We start from the raw sequence: 22,847 nt of genomic DNA, 5'->3' as shown, positions 1-22,847 counted from the left end.
TGCCCTTATCATCATCATCATCATCAACATTGGGCTCATAACAGAAAGACTCAATGAGTTTAAGCCTCACTGAAGCATTAAAAAAACAGCCATTTATCGGGTACAGAGAGCTTTTTAATGATTTATTCCTTAAGAACAACTGAGAATTCGTTCCTTCCATGGATCGTGACTTCTGGTCAGGCAGTGTCAACTGTCTAGACAACCGGGCAAAGCGTCAACCATCCTGAGGTCCGCAGCATCCAGCACTGGTGCGGATCCTGAGTAAACGCACAGTGGATACACGAGAGGGCAGATCAGATGTCGGGGGTGGGGCGCATCAGACAAGGTGCACAAAAGATTCTAAAAAACGGGTCTGTGCTGAAGAGAACTGACTGAGAATAACTTTAGGTAAATGGGTTTCTTAAGAATGCTGATGGAGGGGGGGAGAGGTGTGGGGCGAGAGGGCCACTGAAAAAAAAAAAGGGGGTTCAATATACACAAATAATGATGGCTTCCAACTCCCAAGGCCGTGTGCCCGGCACTAAGCAAGCTGACCCTTCGCTGGGGCCAGACGCCCAGATGGCCTTCTGGAACCCGGGCCGGTGCCCTGCTGGGAGGCGAAGCAGGGGATGTGGGGCGGGCAGGGGCCTTGGAGGAGGAGGGGGTGGGCAGGGAGGCGAGGCCTGGCCCGCCACAGTCCTGCCCCTGGCCCCTGGGAGCTTCCCTCCTGTGTCCGGCCGCCCGGGCGAAGGGGTTAATGCTATGGCCAACGGGGCGGCCTGGCGGGCCCGGTGGGCTCAGGCCTGGGCTCAGTGGGGCGGGTGGCGCCGCTCGGCCAGGCCCCCGCGGCCCAGCACCTCCCCGCTGAACTGGTAAGTGAGCTTCTTCTTGACCTTCTTGACCTCGCCCGTCTTGCCGTAGTTGCGCAGCGCTCGGGCCATCTTCTGGTAGGTCATCTTCTTGCGGTTGCCCTTCTGGATGCCCCAGCGGTGCGCCAGTGCCTCCTTGTGCTTGGACGAGAACTGGAACGTGCCCTTGTCCTTGTCCACCCACCAGATGCTGTCCTTCATGTCGCCGCTGCGCAGCAGGTCCAGCAGGAACTGGTACAGGCGGATCTTCTTCTTGCTGCCTGCGGCCGGAGACGGTCAGCGCCCACGCGGGGGACCCAGCCCGCCTCCCGGTGACGTGGGACCGCCCCCTCCTTCCCTTCCCGGTGGGGTGGTCGCAGGGGCGGGGCTACGGCCAGCGTGGCGCATGCGCACGCCCACAGCGCAGGTGCTCACACCCGGACGGGGGGACACAGGCCCCCCCACCCCCACCCGCGGAACACACGCGAAGACACGTGTTGGCAAACACACACCCATATGCAAGCACTCTGCTCTGTGGCCAGGCTGCCGCGTCCGTGGGCCTTGATCGGGGTGGGGATGGGGCACAAGGGTGGCCAGGGTCAGGGCTGGTCCCAGGCTGGGTCCCCTACCTGTCTCCCCGTGCAGGAGGCCAGGCCCTGGCTCCAGGCCGTCGGCCTCCCCGTCGGACACCTCCAGCGGGGGGCTCTGCCGCTCCCCCTCCTCTTCATCCGAGCTGGGCCGGGCGGGAGACAGCGAGGGGTACGGCAGGCACATCCGGGGCAGGTAGACCTGGAAAGGAGGCAGAAGTAGGGTTGGGGTCCCTGAGGGACGGTGCAAAGCTGAAGGCGGCCAGGTAGGGGGGGTTCCGTGGGGTGAGAGAAGAGGGGGTCCTGGGGCAGGGTGGCCAGGGAGGGGCAGAGGGATATGGGAGAAGGCTGGGGACCCTGGAGGTCGGGCTTGTTACGGGGTCAGACGGGGTCCCCACACACAGAGTGCCGGTTGTGGGGACAAAGTGGCTCCTGACACCCAGCCTGTCTCCCTGGTTTGGGCGGAGGAAGGTGCCATGTGGACAGGCAGCTGCCCTGGGGTGAGGGGCTGAGGAGGAGGGTCGGTAAAGGGAGTCAGCGGGGAGATGGAGAGATCAGCGGATTTCAGGACTCAGTGACTTGGATGCCAGACCCACGAGGAGCCAGTGAACGGGGTGGGGGCACTAGCCCCGGAGTTTCAGAGGGCCCGTGATGAGGCCCCAGGGGGTCAGAAGGACCAGTGTGTGTGTGTGTGTGTGTGTGTGTGTGGGGGGGCGGGGTGGGAATGGTCCGGGCTCTGTCCTCGGTGGGGTGAGAGCAGATAAGGGGTGTGGGGTCACGAGGTCAGCCGAGGGGTCAGGAGGCAGCCGTTGGGGCTCCGGCCACCGTTGGCGCTGTGGGGCAGGAAGCCCAGTTGAGTAAGAGCCTGTGTCAGCTTCCTGCGGAGTGCCCGCCTCACCACAGGCACAGGGCCGGGCCGGGGCGGGGCGCGGCGGCCCTGCAGGCACGCACCTGGTGACTGAGGTTGGCGTGGGGAGGAGCCATGGGGGGTTCGAGCACGTGCATCTGCTCCAGCTCCATGTGGCGGTAGAGCTGCTGCAGCTGTGGGGGCTGGACGCTCTGCAGCTCCGTGAAGTGGTTCTCGGGGAAGCTCTCAAACTCGCTGTGCACGTGGTGCGGATGAAAGTCCCAGTAATGGTCTGCGGGCCAAAGCAGGAGGGGCTTATGATTGTATAAAATATGAGCAATAATAGTATACATTATATATCATTATATATAATAATGATATTAATATATGTAACAATAATAGCATATATAAAAACAATAGCACCAGGCTGTGTTCCCTATCATAATCACCACCGCCATTCTGGACTGCAGATTGGCATTAATCGTAGCACCACCCACCCTGCTATTTTCTGATCCCCAATTCCACAGATGGGTCTTCCCCAGGTAGCTCAAAAGGTAAAGAATCTGCCTGCAATGCGGGAGACCAGGTTTCGATTCCTGGGTCGGGAAGATCTCCTGGAGGAGGGCATGGCAACCCTCTGCAGTATTCTTGCCTGGAGAATCCCATGAACAGAGGAGCCTGGCGGGCTGCGGTCCATGGGGTCGCAGAGAGTCAGGCACGACTGAGGGACTTTAGAATACTCAGAATATGCTATGGATGAGGACACTGAGGCTTGGAGAGGCTACATGACCCACCCCCGGTCAAAGGCCACATTGGAGGCAAAGCCTTTGTTCTCAACAACCAATCTACCCTGCCTCCCACGCCCATCATGAGGATGCTGGCTTTTGAGCCAGAGTCCGAATCCGGGCGTTTCCTTTCTGTGTGGCCTCAGGCACAGGCATTGACCCCTCTGTCAAATAGGAATGCTAGAAACTAGGAGGACCCATGCAAGTTCACAGTTGTAAAACCCCCTAGCCCCAGAGGCCGCACTCGGGAGTGTGTGGAGTCGCTTCTCCTCCCCTTCAGACGCAGCAGAGGTTCCTGAGCTGACTGGCTGCCCGTAGTCACAGCTCACCGCCCCGTCACATGGCCGAGGTGTGACTGCAGAGTCACAGGGCTGACATTCCTCAGCCAAGCCCCTCCAAGGCCGTGTCCTTGGGGAGCTGCACCTGAGTCCCAGGGAAGTCGCCACGGCACCTGAGGCTTTCCCGGAAAGCCCCTGGTGGGTGCTTTCAGAGTCTGCGGTAGGGTGGATTTGAGTTTGGGGAACAGCTCCATGCCACTGGGAGCCCTGCCTGGGCCTAGAGCCGGTCTTCAACGTGGTTACTCTGGGCACCTTTTCCAGGAACAAAAACCACCACACGTCTGAGGACTTCCTGGGTACAACTTGGAGTCCAAAAGAAGATGTGACAAAGTGCCAAGAGGAATTTTTCTCGTGTCACCCAGAGAGGGAGAGTACAGGATGCTAAGACAGGCCACCATCTCCGGGACTGGCACAGGGCCCTGCAGGGGGACCGTCACCAACGCCTGTGCGTGTCTCTGTGTGTCTGTCTGTCTCCCCCCTCTCTTTCTCTCTCACAAACACATCGCTGCTCACGCATCCGTGAGAAATGACACGTGTTGTCTTGGCTCTGCACTGGCTCTCAGAAGACTCACTCATTTTCCAATCCTGCTCTGTGGTGGCTTTGCCTTGTGACCCTGAGCAAGACATTTTATCTGCCTGAGCCTCTGATTCTGCAAAAGTCAGAGACCGAGCTGGGCGGTTACTGAGGTCCGATTCACATGTGGAATTGTTTGAACCCACAGTCCAGACTCCCACTTCCGTGAAGCTGCATGGCATAGGGGAACTAATTGGGGCAGAGCTGGGTTTGAATGCTGGCTCTGCCACTCACCCTTGAGTGACACTGGGCAGGTCGTTCTGCTTCTCTATGCCTGTTGCCTCCGCTGTGAGATGGGGTTAATAACTACACCCAGCTCACGTCATAGCCTTGCTGTGAGGATTAAATGAGCTAATGCTTGCAAGGCACTTTGAATGGAACCTGGCACAAAGTAAGACTCAATAAACATTAACTATTATCATTCCAGGCTTCCCAGGTGGCTCAGTGGTAAAGAATCTGCCTGTGTAGGAGGAGTTGCAGGAAACACAGGTTCAATCCCTGGGTTGAGAAGATCCCTTGGAAGGAAATGGCAACCTACTCCAATATCCTTGCCTGGAGAATCCCATGGACAGAGGACCTGGTTTGTTACAGTCCATGGGGTTGCAAAGAGTCGGACACATGAGCGACTGAGCACACACACCGTTATCCTTATAGTGATAATTATTATGAATGTTTAATGCTGTCTTTAGAGAGCCTAAATCAGCACCTGAGCAAATAGCAGATACTTTAATACTTATCAATTCCTCATCTTCCCCTGCTCTCTGCCACCTTAGTCCATGGTCCAGAGAAGTAGTTTGAGGGATCCTGGCTGTCTCTTTCTCCCAGAAGCTCAAGTTGGGACCCCAAGGTTGCACCAAGGGCAGAGGACTGTTTTTTTCACCTTCATATTCCCAGTGCCTGGATGCAGTAGGTGTCTTGATGCTTTTGAACTGTGGTGTTGGAGGAGACTCTTGAGAGTCCCGTGGACTGCAAGGAGATCCAACCAGTCCATCCTAAAGGAAATCAGTCCTGAATAATCATTGGAAGGACTGATGCTGAAGCTGAAACTCCGATACTTTGGCCACCTGATGTGAAGAATTGACTAATCTGAAAAGACCCTGATGCTGGGAAAGATTGAAGGTGAGAGGAGAAGGGACGACAGAGGATGAGATGGTTGGATGGCATCACCAACTTAATGGACATGAGTTTGAGTAAGCTCCAGGAGTTGGGGATGGACAGGGAGGCCAGGTGTGCTGCAGTCCATGGGGTTGCAAAGAGTTGGACACGACTGAAAGACTGAACTGGACTGAACTGCAATGCAGTAAGCACTGAACAAGCATTTCCTGAGTGAATGCATGAATCCTAGCTTCTTAAGAACTCTGACTCTCCTCCACCAAATTATCCAAATCTGAAGGGAAAACAAAACAAAATGACACTTATTTTGTACTTTCATCTTGCCTTGCATTAATAAGACCCAGAAATTCTCCCCTTGCTGAGAGAGAGTTGGCTCTCTGGGGCTCTGGGGTCCTTGAGTGGATCCAGGTTCCTTTCAGCTGTAGATCTGCCCTGGAGCCTCACTCCAGGCCCTTCCCATTTTGCCTTCTCCTGCCCAGGCCGAGGTGCCCAGATCTTCATAGAATGCCTTATCCTGCCCCTGCATGCATGCCAAGCCCCTTCAGTGGTGTCCGACGCTTTGCCACCCCATGGGTTGTAGCCAGCCAGGCTCCTCCATTTCGGGGATTCTCCAGGCAAGAATACTGGAGTGGGTTGCCATGCCCTTCTCCAGGGGAACTTCCTGATCTTTATAGAATGCTTTATCCTCCCCCTCAAATCTTCACACCTACTCCAGGTCTTTTTTGGGTTTTTTTTTGGAGGGGGCGGGTTTTGGCCGTGCCGTGTGGCATGTGGGGTCTTAGTTCCCCTACCAGGGATCAGACCCGTGCCACCTGCATTGGAAGCACAGACTCTCAATCCCTTGACCCCCAGGGAAGTACCCCCTACTCAGTTCTGGCTTGAGGGCTCTGAGTTCTCTCTCTCTCGGTCCCCACCTCTGTCCCAGCTCCACGTGAGACCCACGGGCTTGTTCTGGTGATCCCAGCTTAGGGCCAGCACTTCCCACAGCAGGTCTCAGCACCCCCCGATTCGAGTCACTTTGGGGGCCAGAAAAGCTTGCAGATTTGGGGCCCATCGGAGACCCATGCGATCTGCAGTGATGGAAGGAGACGGGAGAGTCTGGCCTTTCACAGCACCCTGCAGAGGTTCGTTTGCTCACTGAGGCTCAGGAATCCTGCCCCAGGGTTGCTGAAACCTGCAACAGAGACTCTTGGGCTACAATTAAGGTTTCAAAAGGCCCAACGGAAACCTTTCCTCTACCCTTGATTTTGAGTGCTCCGGCAGTTATACAATAAACACTGGTAGGCAGAGATGAGTCGTCTGAAGGAACATCATGCCACAAGTCCATCCTTAGGCAAAGGTCAGCACTCTGGGCTCTTTGACTGCCCAGGAATGCTTTGCTAAATCCCTGCTTGTCACTTTGAGAGGTCATCAGACTCTCCTGCCACTTATGTCCCCTCAGTATGACTTTCTGCTCCTCAGAAGGACATAGTGTCAGGACTGCCCTGGTGGTCCAGTGGCTAAGACTCTGCGCTTCCGATACAAGGGGCCAGAGTTCAATCCCTGGTCAGGCAACTAGATCTCACAGGCTCCAGCTAAGACTTTGAACGCTGCAACTAAAAGAAAAAAAAAGAAAAAGATCCCACATGCCGCAATTGGATTAAAAAAAAAAAAAGACCAGGCATGAAGCAATGAAGATCGAAGTTCTGTGTGCCACACCTAAGACCAGGTGCAGTCAATAAATAAATATGAAAAATTATAATACAGAGTATAGCGTCATTCGCATATCCAGAGAGAGCTCTGGACCTTCCCTTCTGGAACCTGTAGGGCATTCAACACGTACTAGGCTTCAGTCAATATTTGGTTAAATGACCAGTGGAAGCTTACTTTTAACCTGTTTTTTATGTACCAGGCACTGTCCTAAGTACTTAAGCCACATTATGTCCCTCAGTCCTCACCATAGCTCTGACAAAGTGGCCACTATGGTCTGATCTTCCTTTTGCATATGAGGAAGCTATGACTCAGAGACATAAAGTCCCTCGCCCACAGATAGTCATTGGTAGAGTCAGGATCCAAACCCACCTGTGTATGACTCCAGGGACTAAACTCTTATCCCTATGCCATACCTCCACTGAGGACCAAGACAGCCAGTGAAAGCTTTAAGTAAGACGCATGGTGACAGAATTTACGGACTGCTACTATCCATCTGTCTGTCTACCATCATTTACCCCTCATTCATTATTCATCCTCTATCCATCATCCATCCACCATCCAGCATCATCCATCTGTTATCCATCCATCCATCTATCCATCCATCCATCCATCCATCCATCATCCAAATATCATCTATCCATCGTTCACTCATTCATCATCCATCATTTAACCCACCCATCCATCCATTTATCCACCCATCCATCACTGAACCTTTATTCATCCAGCCAGCAATGACCCATTCATCAACATCTTTGACTTCCACCCTCTAAACCAGCTTCCAGTTTGGAACCAAAGTCCTACCCACACATCCTTATTGCTACTCAGTTTTTTGTGTCACTAACACCTAGATGTCACTAGGACAAAAATAAAATGATATTCAAAACAATCCCCCCACACACACACAAAATGCAAGCCTTAAGTGTCATTCAGTTGACCTTATCTCCTTCAAGCAGAAACCCCAGCCTGAAGCCATGGCTCTCACCAGGAGAGGAGAAGTAAGATCAAGACTAAGAAGGAAAATGAGGAATTAAGAAAGCAAGGAATGAGGAAAAAAAACCTTCTCAGGAAATCACAGACCACTGGACAAGGGCTCCTTAATCCCAGCCCTCCTGCACATTATTCAAACATGGAAACTGAGGTCCCAGCAAGCAGAGAGCTCCAGGTCTCACAATCCTTATTATTTCTTACACTGTATCCTAATTATTACGATTTTAGTTCTTTCCTTTGTTAAAAAAGATAAATCTGGCAGGGCCTATGTTTTATTCATCCTACAGCACCTGGCAATGTCCCTGGGATGGAAGCAAGGTTTGGTAGGGGAAGGAAGGACACTTCAGAAGGTGAATGAAATGAATGGATGATTAGAAGACTCTGAATAAACTGTGGTATGTGAATAATAATAAACTGTGAATCTGTGGGATGAAAAGATGAAAAGTGTATAGACAGGTGGAATGATGGAGAGAATGGTCATACTTTGGAACTCTATTTCCTCCATCAATCCCACTGCAAATAGCATTAGGATGGCTATTATCTAAAAACAGAACAACCCGGGCTGACTGTATAGTGCAGGGAACTACATTCACTATCCTGTAATAACAGAATGAAAGAGAATCTAAAAAACAATACGTATATACATGTATATATACATATATATAATCAGTGAGTCACTTTGCTGAACACATGACATTGTAAATTAACTACACTTCATTTTTTTAGTGGTTAAAAAAGCAGAAAATTATGAATTTTGGCAAGGATGTGGAGCAGTGGAATCCTTGTGCACTGTTGGTAGGAGAGTACAATGGTGCAACCGCTAAGGAAAAACAGCATGCTTGGTCCTCAAACAATTAAAAATAGAATTATCTTACAACCCAGCAACTCTACTTCTGGGCATATAGTCTCAAAGAACTGGAAGCAGGATCTTCAAAGAGGTATTTTAACACCTATGTTCACAGCAGCGTTATTCACAGCAACCAAAAGACAGAAGCAACCCACGTGTCCATCAACAGGTGAATGGGAAAACAGAATGTAGTATATCCACACAACGGAATATTACTCAGCTTCAAAAAGGAAGGAATTCTGATGTACACTGCAACACGGATGAATCTGCAGGTTTTATATGTTAAATAAAAGAAGCCAGTCACGAAAAGAGAAATACTGCATGATTCCACTAAGATGAGGTACTTAGTGCCGTCAAAGTCATAGGAATGGAAAGTAGAATGGTGGTTGCCGGGGGCTGAGGGGAGGGGGCAATGGGAGGCACCGTTTAATTGGTCCAGAATGCCAGTTTCGCAAGATGAACAGCGTTCTGGAGCTGGATGGTGGGGGATGGTAGCGCAGCAACATGTCCTTGAGCCGCCGAACTATACATGTGCAGATGGTTAAGATAGTACATGTTATACTGTATACATTTTAATCACAACTTAAAAATGATAAACAGCAAGTTCTATGAGCCCTACCTTGAGAATCTATCCTGAATCCGTCTGCTCTTTTTTGTCTGTCTCGCCACCACCCTTGGCCAAGTCACCATCATCTCGTGTCTGGATTATTCCAGTGGTTTCCTCCTGGGCTTACCCCTGTTCCTACTCTTGCCTCCTCTCCAGCTATTCTCCACCCAGAAATTAGAGTGATTTAAAAAAAAACAAACTTATTCAGTGGAACCACTAGGTATTGGGAGAAGACACTAAAAACTTCCAGAGAGATAAAACAAAACTAAACAGGAAAAAAATTAAACAAAACCCCAAAATGGTTACATTCAAAAAAGAGGATATGGAATGACATCAGATTTCCTAAGAAAAACTGTAGTAACCTGAAGACAGTAGAGAAATGCTTTCAGTTTCAATGAGAAAAAAAATTTTTTTTTCAACTTAGACTTCTATACACAGCCAAACTACTGTTAATCAGGTGAGACCAGAAAGACAGCAGGTGACACAAACAGCAATAAAACCTTACCTCCCAGACATCCTCTCTTAGGAGAGCATAATGCTATGAGTAACAGATCCTTACATAATTTTCACTTTCTAAGCCTCTTATATGGAGTAGCTCACTCCATCCTTAGGGCAGTCCTGTGAAGTAGGTCTCATGAGTGAGAAGCTGAGGCCCAGAGGGGTGAGACATCTTCCCTGTGGTCACCCCACCCGATAATGGGGAGATGGGGCGTGACTCCCGGCAGCCTGGCTGCGGGGTGGGGGCCTCCGTTACTGCTGCTCAGCCCTCACACACAGCGATGAGAACGTACAGGTAATCAAAGCACGCAGCGTGGCTCAGCTGTGGGCCATGTTCACATGGTCCAAACCATGGAAAATTCAGACGTCAATTTAACAAACTTAGAACACAGACAAAGGGACTTCCCCGGTGGTCTAGTGGGTAGGACTTCATGCTCCCAATGTAGGGGACCAGGCTTGGATTCCTGATCAGGGCACTAAAAGCCCGCATGACGTGAATGTTGAGTGTTAGTTGTTAGGCCGTATCCGACTCTTTGTGACCCCATGGAAGGTAGCCCACCAGGCTCCTCTGTCCATGGAATTCTCCAGGCAAGAATACTGGACTGGGTAGCCATTCCCTTCTCCAGGGGATGTTCCTGACCCAGGGATCCAACCCAGGTCTACCACATTGCAGACAGATTCTTTACCCTCTGAGCCACCAGGGAAGCCCCCACAGGTGGGACATGGCCAAAAAGTGAAAAAAAATTATTAAAAATAGAATACAGAGGAAGACAAATGCTGTATGATCTCACTTATATGTGGAATCTTTAAAAAAAAAAAAAAAAACAATTCAGAAAAGGAGGTCAGACTTGTGTTTGCCAGAAGTAGTGAGAGATGGGGGAGATTGGGTGCCGGCGGTCTAAAGTGCAAACTTTCAGCTGTGAGATAAATAAGTCCTGGGGATGCCAGGCACAGAATGACTAGGGATAACTGCTATATGGTAACTTCGAAAGCTAAGAGTAGCTCCTGAAAATTCTCATCACAAGGGGAAAAACTTTTTGTAACTGTATGAGGAGACAGATATTAACTAAACTTATGTGGTAATCATTTCCCAACGTATAGGTGTGTGAAGTCATTAGCTGTTACACCTTAAACTCATACACTTATGTTGTATATCATAACAGCAATAAAATGAAAAAAAGGGGAAAAGTTACTGTAACTATTTTGGTATGTGTGAAGAAGTATGTGTGTGTGCTATAAATAACTAGAAAGTCAAATACTCATCTTTCATAGTACAATAGATTTCTCTAAGTAAAAAATCAAGCTAGATTCATCTCCACCTGGCATATAGAAAGTCCTCAATAAATGTTTGTGAATTAATAAATAAATGCTGTTCTAAGTCTCTATTTCAAACTTTCATGTATATACTTCCATTGCCCTGTAATAGAAAGACTGGAAAAATAGCTTTTAACTATCTCTGATGTGCTGGATAGGCCATAGGGAAACAACTCTGATAAATTTATGTAAAAAGTAGCAGATTGCAGAACAGCATGATACTGCAGTTCATTTCTGAATGGATAGGATATGTGTGGATGTATACACTTACAAACATGCAGGATTATACACCTCAAATAAGTATCTGCTAGAATTGACCAAGATGGCTATCGGTGCGGGGTGAGAATGAGAAGCAGGTAATAATATTTTCCTTCATACGCTGCTGTATTTTAAAATTGTTTGCAACGGGTATTTCTTGTTTGAATAATTAAAATTAAACATCTATAATTTCTCTGGATATTTACCAGACACACACACACACACACACACACACAAGGTTACTCAGATCGTGTCATTTCTTTCCTCGGCCCCTCCAGTGGCTTCCCGTTAGGCGTGGGAACCACGACAAGCTCCCGCTGCAGTCCTCGGGCCTGTGCGGTGCTACCCTGCAGACCGGCCTCCCTTCCCGTCCTTTCTGCTTCCCGTGCTCCCTGCCCACCCTGGTCCCCACCCAGGTCCCTCCTGCTCTTGCACCTGCTGTTCCCACTCCTAGAACACTTGTGCCTCCCTGTCTGTGCATTCATGTGCCTTCAGGGCACTCAGATTTCCACCCGAGGGCCTCACCCGGGGGCCGTTCACCCCTGGAGCTCTGTTCTGCGGGCATACCCCTGGCAGCTTAAACCTGACATCTGTACCCAGAGATGCCATCTGTGGCAAGTCCTTCTTTAGGGCCCTCACATGCAGATGGCAGAGCCTCACTCACGGTACTCTGCTTTCTACAGGACGTCTTTAGAGCATGTCTGCTAATTCAGCTGTTCCCCGTCTCTCTCCCTCACTGGACTGTAAGCTCCACGAGGGCAGTGGCCTTGCCCGGCCTGCTCCTTGTGGCAAATCCAGCGCCTAGAACAGGGTCAGGTCCACAGCATGTAATCAGGGGCTATTTGGCAGATGGACAAGAGGGGGATGAGTGGACAAGTGGACTGGACAGCAAGCATTGGAAGGACAGGTGGCTGAGGGGGAGCTGGGCGGATGGCAGGGAGCGGACGGCTGGGTGAATGTCTGCTGGGTCATCGGGAGATGAGCCTGTTGATGTCACAGAACCTTCTGTGCTTCTCCACTCCCTGTCGACCTGCTGGCTTTCTCTACAGTGCTCACTCCATGAGCCAGCCCCAGGCCTACCTGGTTTCTAGAGTATATAAATAGCATCCCTGTATTATAGGAAGGGAGAATGCAGCTTCAGTAGACCCAAAGGAAAGGCACCCAGACCCAGGGAGACTGAGAAGGGGTCAGGCCAGGGGAGAAACGATCCCTGACACTAGCTAAAAGGGGTCGGAGGCCTCCCTGCGTTTGCAAGGACCTGAGCGGACCTGCTGCCTGGAGCCACCAGGGGGCGCCAGTCCTCAAGCAGGGACCTGCTTAGGTCCCAGACTCTGGGCAGAAGCAGGTGTAGGGCTGGTGTGGAGTCAGGGAGAGTCAGCCCCCGACCCTGGCAGTGGGAGCTGGAGGTAGAGCTGGAGAAGGGAGACTCTCTAAACCATCTCTGGATTTTCCCCAGAAAGGGTGCATTTCTTGTAGAAGTATAAAATTTAAAAGTATGGGGGTGGGGCGGGGGGAAGGATGTTTTTAAAGTCTTTCTAGTCCTCAAGTTCTGAAAGGAGTTTGTGTGTTCCCAGATATGGCCTCAAAGGATGTTCACCCCTTACTCCCAAGATACGGTTTCCAGCTGTAGTCTTTAGAATGGATGTCAGGTGTGAGTTCCACGCAAAACTGTTTGCAGGCTTTGCCATCTGGATGTGAGGGCCCTAAATAAGGACTCGCCACATATGGCATCTCTAGGTACAGACATCAGGCTTAAACTGCCAGAGGTGTGCCAGCAGAATGAAGCCCCAGGTGTGAGCGGCCCCCAGATGAGGCCCTCGGGTGAAACCTTCCTTGGCTGAGGCAGAGCATGCCTGTCCCTGTGGGGTTGCAGACACCCCGCTGTCTGGCTTGCCTAGGCCTCCAGACCCCCTGAAGAATCCCTCAGTGAAGACCCAGTAACCAGGCCACCTCGCCTTTGGTTCAGAGATATTCCATCAATACACCGAGATCTACCACCAGTGATCTCTCTTAGCGGTCCCAGACACTGAAGGTCTCTCTCCCTTCCCCTGAATTTGCTTCAGGATTGACCTGGGCTTTGGGGTGGGGGGAAGTTAGACCCAGATAGAAAAAAGCCCTGGCCCAGGCCCCATCCTCACCGCCCCGCGCCCCCACCGGCAGACAGGGTTTCAGCCCTGCTGAATGAACAGCTCTCAAGTGGGAGCGGTTCTGCCCCGCCGCCCCCACCGCCAGGGAACATTTGGCAGCTCTGGAGACATTTTTGGTTGTCATGATTGGCAGGAATGCTGACAAGGCGCAAGACAGACCTCGCAGCGTGGACCTATCCAGCCCCAATGTCAATAGACAGACGCTGTTAGTCACACACAGCAGAGCCTGGGGCTGCACCAATGGAGTTCAGGGTCACGGGCGGTGACAAGAATGGAGAGGGAGAGGGGGGGTTGGGGGAGGAGAAGACCCAGGGTTCGATCCCTGGGTCGGGAAGATCCCCTGGAGGAGGAAATGGCAACCCACTCCAGTATTTTTGCCTAGAGAATCCCCAGAACAGAGGAGCACAGCAGACTACAGTTCCGTGGGGCCGCAAAGAGTTGGACATGAATGAGCGACTAAGGAAGCCAAAAAAAAATGAGAGAGCACTGGACCTGGAGCAGACAGAGCTGGGTCGCAGCGACCAGTTGCACCTCCTTGTACAAGTCCCGTAGCCTCTCCGCCTGTTTCGTCAGGTGTAAACAGGCCAAAAGGATTGGATGAGAAGATAAAACAGGGAAGAAGCTCACCATGCCTGCACACTAAGGCTGCTCCAGAAATGTGCGCTGGGGGTGTGGGATATTGGTGGGGAGCAGGAGCATGGGGATTTAGGGTAGGGAATTCACGTCCCTGAGAGCTAACTGGATCCGATCCTCGGGATTCCAAAGAAGCCTCAGGAAGGGTATGCTTTTCCTTCCCCCAGAACGCAGCGGCGCTGGGGCCAGGCCAGGCTGGGGAAGTCAGGGCAGGGCGGGGCCCGCTACTCACCGCTGTGGCTTTCTCCATCACTGCTGAGATAGGGGTAATATTCGTGTGTTTGGCGTTGGTAGAGATCCGTGTCATAGGGAACTAGGTCTTCCGATGGCTGCTGAGAGAGGAGGGGGTCAGAACTCGGAGTGCGGCGGGGAGACCCCAGCCAGGTTGGCAGGACCCCCCCCAGGATGTTGGGTCCACACTGAGCCTCTTTATCAGGCCTACAGCCCTCGCTCTGCTTGCAGCTGGGAGAGGCCACGCAGAGCGCAAGCGGGGGACCCAGGGATGCAAGGGCCTCGGCTCCGGCAGAAAGGGGATGACAGAGACCCTGGGGGTCAGAGGTCAAAAGAAGACAGGTCTGAGGGGACAGCCCAGTGGCTCCCCTGGCCACCTTACACTCACGCTCCACTGAATGCCCAGGTCCCAGCCTCATACACTCACCCGCTCACGGTCACACTGACATGCCTACACCACCCCCCACACACACATCCACTCACAGCCCTCACACTCACCCCGGGCACACATGCCAGTACACACCCGCCTGTAGGCGCTCGCAGAGTCCCTGGGGTTGACACGCGAATCCAACCCCTTGCCTCCAAGCGCACTGACACACACACTCACGCCCGTGTCCTTGCTCGGTCACTCATGTTCCTGCACGCCCATCGCCAGCACACAGGCTTGTCCTCCTGCCGTAGCCCCCCAGGCCCCCAGGCTCTCTGGCTGCCCGATGTCCAGGTCCCAGGCCGGCTCAGGGCCCCCACCCCCACGCTGGCTGTTCACGCCGATGGGCTTTATAGGGCTCACCCTGCGCAACGCTGGGGCCATGGCTTTGGGGGCCTCTCCCTCCTCTCCTTTCCTCCGGGGACACTCCCTGGTCCCCCTCCCTCCGTCTCCCCATCCCTCTCCCCTCAACCCCACTCCCTGGCCAGGCACTGGGACATGCACCCAGAGGCTTCCCAACAGTCACCAGGCCTCTCCCCACCCCCGCTTGCGTGCCCAGGGATTGCACAACTGCCACCCCGGCCCTCAGGGCTTGATTTGGGGGCCAGAGCTGCCTTGGGAGCCCACCCTCCCAGGACCCACTCCGCGTCACACCTGGACTGGGCCAGGGGGCTCAGAGGCTCGCGTGGAGCCCAGGAGGACATGTCTCCCGCTCAGCTCTAGCTGGGGTTCAGGGATTGAGAGGTCAAGGGTCAGAGACAGGGTGGCCGGGCCCCGGGGCCTCTGACTGTCTTGAGGCAGAGTGGGCTCCTCCTGGGACCACCCCCCTGTCACCCCCTGCCTGTCCCCCCCCATCTTCTAGGTGCCAGGTGGGGGTGGGGGTGCCAGGGCCAGGTCAGAGGCTGGCTGGCTTGTCCCATCTGTGGAGGCCCTGCGTGGAGCCTGGCGCTGGGTCTGCAAACAGCACAGCCCTACAGAAGGGTGTCAAGCTGGGGTGCCTCCCTGGGGCTCTGGGGCCTGCCTGGGGTGGGGTGGCCGGGGGTAGGGGGAAGGGAGCTGCCTCCAGGCCGGGAAAGCTGAGTCAGATGGGCAGGCCTGGCCAAGCCCTTCCCAGTTACCCCCAGGGCTCCCCGTCCCCAGCTGAGTGGGGAAGGGGGTGAGGAAAGGGAGAGGGGTCCTCTCAGAGGGGACCGGTGGTGTGACACCTGCCAGAGGCTGCAACTGTCACTGAGGGCGGGAGCGGAGGGGCTGTGCCCCAGACGGCCGCCCTGCCGTCCCTGGGGTCCCCTGGGACGCCCGCTTCTTCACCTCCGGCCTCAGCCGCTGCCCTCACTCCCGTCTCTCCTTGGACGAGGTCCTCCCCCAGCCCCAATCTCAGCCCCAGGAAGACGCTGCCCTCCTCTCCGCAGTCCCAGCCCCAGCTGCCTGGCCAGTCTCTGCTCCCCTTGCTGTCCCGGCCCCTGCCTCTGCCTCCACCACTCAGGGCCCAAGGCCCAGACCTCTCGGGTCAACAGGCACGTCCTCTGCGCCTGGTGGCGGGGACCCAGGTTTAAGGCAGCCTTGGTCTCCAGGGCACCCAGTCCAGGGCCCGAGACCTCCAGCCTCTTGCCTCCTGCCCTCCAGCCCTTCACCGTCCCAGGGACCGGCTTCCCTCCACACCAGCCTTCCCAGCTCCTCCACCACCAGCTCCCCGCTGCCCTCGCCACCCTCAGCCCAGCCCCCCCACCAGGCCCTTGGAACCCCGGCTGCCACCCAAGCCCCATCTATAAATAACCGTTCAGGCCCCATCGATTACAGCCCCACCGTGGGCCCGGCCCTCAGCCCGCCGGGGCGTGCTTGCTCCAAGGAGGCCGATGGCCCTCTTGCTTGGGTCTCAGGCCCTGGGGCTCCAGGGAGGAAACACCAACTTCCCACTGATAGGGGAAGGCAGGCGGCGGGCTGGCGGGCAGGTGGCGGGCGTCCGAGGGCCGCGGGCTGGGCTGGTGGAGGAGTCCCGATACTCACAGGGGGGACGAGGGGAAACCCTTCCATTTTGCACGCCTGTAACATCCAGCCGAGCTCCGAGCCGGTCAGGTCCCCTGCCTCGGTGGGGGCCAGTGCGGAGCCCCTGGGGATGGGGCGCCCCGTCGGGGGGTGTTGGCGGGGGGGCTGGACCGCTTCGGGGCGGGTGCAGGGCTCAGGCCTGCCCCTTGAGCTACAGGAGCCCTGGGTGAGCCCCCTCCCTTGACATTGCAGGGCCAGCGCAAGTTCCTGATTTTATCGAAGGCCTGCCGCTGGGAGATAGTCCCCTTGGGGTGACATCACCACCCCAGCCCGTTTGCATAAATCTCTTGCGCTACAGGAAGTCTCTGGCCGGCTGGGGCAGGTGGTGCTCCAGGGGCTGGCCTGGGAGGCTGAGGGGGCCAGGCCCCCTGCCCAGAGGAAGCTGGGACTGTGAGGGGCGGCCTTGAGGCCTGGGGTGGGGCGGGAGAATGGGAGGGCGGAAGGCTGGCTGCACCACCACGAGGAGGGCCTTGCTGCCCCCCGGGGTCTGCGGAGGCTCTTTCACCCCAAACCCCGCAGATGCCTACTACTTTTGAGACCCCCCACGTGGCCAACAGTCACTTCCTTGGGGGATCAGAGCTGGTAAGGGTGTCCTCTTGGGGCCTCCATGCTCTGGGGTCAGCCTGGCTAGCCGAGGGCTCTGGTCCGGCTAACTGCCAGGCCTGGCTCTTCCTGGGCCCCTAGGCCCCCAACCCCTCAGTCTTACCCAGCCTGGGGCTGGGCCCTGGGGCCTGGTCTTCAGCATGGTGCTGGTTTCTCTTTCGTTCCACCAGCTTCATTTCCACCAGAAGGATTCTTACACCCTCCCCTCCCAGCTTCCTAAGGATCACCATGCCTTCCACATCTCTGTTCCCAGCCCAGATTTCTCAGTTTCCCCACCCCTTACCAATGCCTGACTGTCAATCGAGTCTTCCTAGTTTACAAACTTTGTCTGTCCATCCATTCATCTATTTTCCCATCCATTTACTTATCTGTTTTGTCAATCCATCTATTCACCCATCAAGCCAGCCATACATTTGTCTTTTGGTTTAATCCAGCTCTTCATTCATCCATTAATCTGTTAGTCTATTATCCATCCACCCATTTGTTTATCTTCTCATCCACTGAGCCATCTATACGTTACTCATCCACATTTCCATCTGTGTATCCATTGCATGTCCAGTGTCAGTCTGATCATTCATTGGTCCATTCATTCATCTAGCCATCCATCCATTTATGCATTCTACCATATCAGTTGAGTTCTAGGCTTCATGCCCATACGATATGGCTCAGATGGTAAAGCGTCTACCTGCAATGTGGGAGACCTGGGTTCAGTCCCTGGGTTGGGAAGATCCCCTGGAGAAGGAAATGGCAACCCACTCCAGCACTCTTGCCTGGGAAATCCCATGGACACCGGCGAGTGGCAGGCTACAGTCCATGGGGTTGCAAAGAGTCAGACACGACTGACTGGCTAACACACACAGGGCTTATGCTCAGTCCTGGGGAAAGAGAAAGGTGCTGGACAAGACTCCTGCTTCAGGGAGTTCCTGGTCTAGTCTGCAGGGCAGAAGGAAGAATAGAGGTAATTTTTAAATCTTTGGTCTCTGGTAAGCCCACTTCTCCAACTCACTGAGAGCTCACTTTCCTCTCCTGTGTAGTCTTACCCTTTGCTCTAAGTCCCATTCGCACTAACACTGCGTCCTCCCTGTCAGTGGAACCCCAGATACCCGAGTGCTTCTTCACTTGCAGCAAAAGCCAGGGATTCGCAGGCCTGGATTCACCATTAGACCCAACCCACCTACATCTTCACTGATTTTTTGCCTCCACCTTTGGGACTCTCCAAGGAGTTCAGGTCACTGGTCCTCAGGACGCCCTAGGAACCTGACCAAGGCCCCTCCCCAAGAAGAGGGGAGAGGTGGGCTGACTTGGCATCTGTGCCATCCCTGACCCCACTTTCTCATCAAGAAGGCCTCGTCCCCACTGACTGCATGGCTGTGAGGGTGGGCTCTACTGCACGAGAGCCACGTCCTGCTTGATGTGTTCCAGTATTCTTGCCTGGGAAATCCCATGGATAGAGGAGCCTGGCGGGCTACAGGGGTCGTGGGGTCACAAAGGGTCGGACACGACTGAACGACTGAGCATACACACACACCAGGAGGGAGTGCGTCGCTCTCCTCCATGAGTGCAGACAGCAGACCAGGCCGGCTCTGTCCTCCTGAGCCCTAAGTCTCAAAGGGCCACAGAGAAGTAAGAGACTCCGATGTTCCAAGTCTGGCCAAGCCCAGGGTAAGAAAAGCCCCAGGGTCCCAAATCTCGGGAAACGGGCTGAACTGATTCCTACTTTCTGTGCAGCTTGAGCATCCTGTATCCATTCCCATGTCATCAAGTCCTCCCCATCCTTCCTCCCAATGCCCGTCCTCCCTAAGTGCACCAGAAACCTCTGCCCAAGGCTCGGATTCCAAGGGACCTGCTGAAGTCTGAAGCCTTAGGAATAGCAGGACCCAGCTTCTAAGCAATTCCAAGCAGAGCAGGAACGGGCTGATCATCCACAACCCCAGGAGCTAGCAACTCCTTCAAAGGGGTGAGGCGGAGATAGTTATTTTCTGCATGTCCAGCACTGGGCTGAGTGCCTCCACCCTTGTGATCTCATGGAATGGGGACAATCATCTGTTATCCTGAGGCCCAAGAGGTTGATGACTCGCCCAGGGTCACACAGCTTATGAGTGGGGAGCTGGGGCCTGGACCTGCTTTCTGGGGCTCTCAGAAGGGCCGGATCCCAGGGCAGGGGAAGGAGGCAGAAGGAAGAGGAGCCAAGTGTGGAACAGACCGGGGGGTCGGGGGGACACAGGGGCCAAGGCAGTCAGAATTGGGGAGGAAGAAAAGGCAAAAACATAGGAGAAAGAGTCACAGAAGGCGGTAGAGCGGAGTGAGGCGAGAAAGAGCGGGGAGGCTTTGGGGGGACACAGAGGAGGGCGAGAGGGGACAGCGCCGTGGGTTCTGGAAGGCTGCAGGCCCTGAGGAGCCCGCCTCCGTCTTCCTCAGCAGAGGAAAAGGGACCAGAGAGAGTCCGCAGTTTGCTGGAGGTCACCAGGAGCGTCTTGTTGACCCCACAGCTCGAGTTTTTGTGGGCAAGAAATCGGTTTGAGATTAAAAAAACAAAACAAAACACTTAGGTGCTCCAGGAGTGAGAGGCGAAACTGTTTTTTATTTTTATCTTTTTATTTGTTATTTATTTTTGGCTGTGCTGGGTCTCTGCTGAGGCATGTGGACTCTCTAATTGTGCTGTATGGGCTCAGAGGCCCCACGGCATCATGCAGGATCTCAGCTCCCCAGCCGGGGATTGAACTTGTGTCCCCTGCATTGGAAGGCAGACTTTTAACCACTGGACCACCAGGGAAATCCCTGAAACAGTTTTTTAAATTACGTTAATGTTTGAATAGGTAAAGATACACGTGGTATGAAATTCAAAAGATAACAAAAGGGGAAATGGTTCTGTTCCCTGTTACCTGATTCTTGGATATTTTTTCTGGAGGAAGTCTAGCAGACAGAAGCACAGAGGCAGATAAACTCTTTTTTTAATTTCACACAGCAAGTAGCACACCAAACACACCATACTTTGGTTGCTTTTCCCCACTAAATCCATGCCCATGCCCACGCATATAGAGCCGTCTTGTTCTTTTTAATGACTATATAGTATTCTACTGTTTGGGTAAACTGTGGTAGATTCACATCCTGAGAGACCTCATTCATTCAAAACACTGCAGGAAACATTTACGTACAATTTAAAAGATAATTATAAAGCGCACACGTATGTAACCACCATCCAGGTCAAGAAATAAAACACTGTCAGCACTCCAGAAGCTTCCCCCAAATGTCCTGCCTCTCTCTAGAAGGAAGACTATCCTAACTTTTCCAGTAATGATTTCCCTGTTTTCTTTACAGCTTTCCCACTCAAGTAAACATCTCTAACAATACAGTTTTTACCTTAACAGGTTTTAATCTTTATATGAAGAGAATCATGGTGTAAACATTCTTGTTGCACGTAGCTGCTGTCCATTTTCATTGCGTATAGCCTTCCATTGTTGCAAAAAGCTATTTAACCAGTCTCTTACTGATGGATATTCAGGTCATTTCCAGTCTTCTGCTATTACAAATAATACTGCAATAGGCAAAATTTGCTCATTTACGCACACGCAAGTATACGTCTAGGATAAATGCCCCAAAGTTGAAATACTGGGTCAAAGAGTAGTGCTTTTTTTTTTTTTGCAGGAAAGCTAGAGAGGAGTGTCTCCTGGAATAGTTGGGGGACGATGTGAGTGAAAGTTCATTTCCAGGACTGGCGGGATTGCAGTGCTGGCTCCAGGCGGCAGTCCTCACGCCTTTGCCTCTGCTTGTTTCTAAAAACACCCTTCATCTGTAAAGAACAAAACCCATGTTTCTGCCTTACACGAAAACCATGTAGGAGAAAGGCCTGCTTCTGCAGAAGCACATGCTCAAAGGGAGAGACACTACAATGTTACAAAGTCTTTCTCTGTATTTAATTTTCCAAGTCTAATCTTGACAGTTAAGAGACTTGACAGTGCCAAGAAAATCACCACAACCAAGTACAGGCTTGAGTCAAAAACCTTTGTGCACCTCCCTGCAGACACTAATAAATAGTATCAGGAATTACCTAAAATAGAAACAAAAACTCCTTCAATTGTAAGTAATATTGAAAACGCCACAGCTTTCCATCTTAACTCATTGGAAAAGAGACCAGAGAGTTATTTAGATGCTATCAATGCAGGTGCCCAGATAGTTCTTTAATTTTTAAATTTTCATTTTTATTTTTTTTATTGAAGTACACAGAAATTTTTGACTTACCTCTTTTGAAGTCAAAAGAGACATTTTTTTTCAGTTGATATATAAGTGATGTATATAACATTTTATTAGTTTTAGCCTGTGTGCTGCATGCATTTTTAACTCTTAAGTAAATAGGTAGATAAACATGGGCTTCCCAGGTGGCTTAGCAGTAAAGAATCTGCCTGCCAATGCAGGAGACACAGGTTTGATCCCTGAGTTGGGAAGATCCCCGGGAGGAGGAAGGGGCAACCCACTCCAGTATTCTTGCCTGGGAAATCCCATGGACAGAGGAGCCTGGCAGGCTACAGTCCACGGGGTTCTCAAAAGAGCCGGACACGACTGAGCGATTAAACAACGAGACGCATGTAGAGATACTGTCGCATTGTCTCGAGTGAAGGTTCCCCCCACTTATCCTCCCACCAGCAGCCAGTGAGATTGCTGTTCCCACCCTCGCTGGACAAGCGGGCGGCCATGCAGGGCTGGGCCCTGCAGAGAGGGCCAGGCGGTCAGGCAGGCCTGGGTGGTGGGGCGCTGGGTGGCCTTTGCCTGCACTGGGCTGGGCGACTGCTGGGGTAGGCTGGGTGCTATTGCAATCACAAGGCAGGCAGGCAACAGGAAACACGGGGCCCACGTCCTCGACGCTGAGCGCACATGGGGGAGTGTCGTGGCCCCTTCTCTCGCAGGCCCCTCAACCTCAGCCCCAAAGAGCTCCAGACGCCCTCCACCCTTGCGAGCGACTGGTCCCGACGGGACGCGACGGGGCGCATGGGAGGACTCAGGCCTCGCACAGCGAGCTGGGAAAGGTGACCAGAAAGAGCTGAGCCCGTGTACAGAAATGGCCGTCTTGCAACTTCCTCTCATGGTTGAGACACTGGGAGGGCTCCCTGGGCCCCTCCAAGCTCTGAGCTCCGGTCCGAGCGCCGGGCTGGCTCTGGAGTGTGTTAGGACATCTTACAAATATTTGCTCAGGGCCTCCAAGGGTCAGGCGACCAGACAGGCAAAGGCCCCTGTCCTCCGGGGGCTGATTCTGGAGCAGGCGGGGTTGGTGGGGGGGCAGGGGACACACGGAGCAGGGAGGAGGAGGCAAGCGCAATAGGAAAGGGGATTGCCCAGTTTAGGGCTGCAGCAGTGCGGGGGAGGGGGGCGCATTTGCAGTGTGAAGGGGAGCAGGGCAGGCCTCGTGGAGAAATGGAGCATGGGGTCACTGAACCACCCCTGGGAACAAATGGACGAACCAGCCAAGCAGACACCTGGGAGAAGAGCTCCAGGCG

General features: G+C 53.2%; 1 protein-coding gene across 3 annotated transcripts; it reads right to left on the bottom strand.

Moving 5' to 3' along the window:
* Nucleotides 1-108: 108 nt before the first annotated feature.
* SPI1 (Spi-1 proto-oncogene) lies at nt 109-17,008 on the bottom strand. Of its 3 annotated transcripts, none has more exons than XM_005898946.3 (5): nt 16,717-17,008; nt 14,287-14,386; nt 2,366-2,553; nt 1,457-1,616; nt 109-1,108 (listed from the first exon to the last, which is right to left on the bottom strand). In XM_005898946.3, exons 1-5 carry the CDS (start codon nt 16,759-16,761, stop codon nt 789-791), a joined length of 813 nt encoding a protein of 270 aa, XP_005899008.1. In that variant the 5' UTR covers nt 16,762-17,008; the 3' UTR covers nt 109-788. The 3 variants fall into 3 exon arrangements, with proteins under 3 accessions (XP_005899008.1, XP_005899009.1, XP_070239461.1); XM_005898947.3 differs by having other exon boundaries at nt 14,287-14,383; nt 16,717-17,006; XM_070383360.1 differs by lacking the exon at nt 16,717-17,008 and adding an exon at nt 15,076-15,189 and having other exon boundaries at nt 14,287-14,383.
* Nucleotides 17,009-22,847: the final 5,839 nt, after the last annotated feature.

Source organism: Bos mutus, chromosome 15 (genome assembly GCF_027580195.1).
Source record: "Bos mutus isolate GX-2022 chromosome 15, NWIPB_WYAK_1.1, whole genome shotgun sequence".
Lineage (NCBI taxonomy): Eukaryota > Metazoa > Chordata > Mammalia > Artiodactyla > Bovidae > Bos > Bos mutus.
This window is presented reverse-complemented; position numbering and strand designations above follow the sequence as displayed.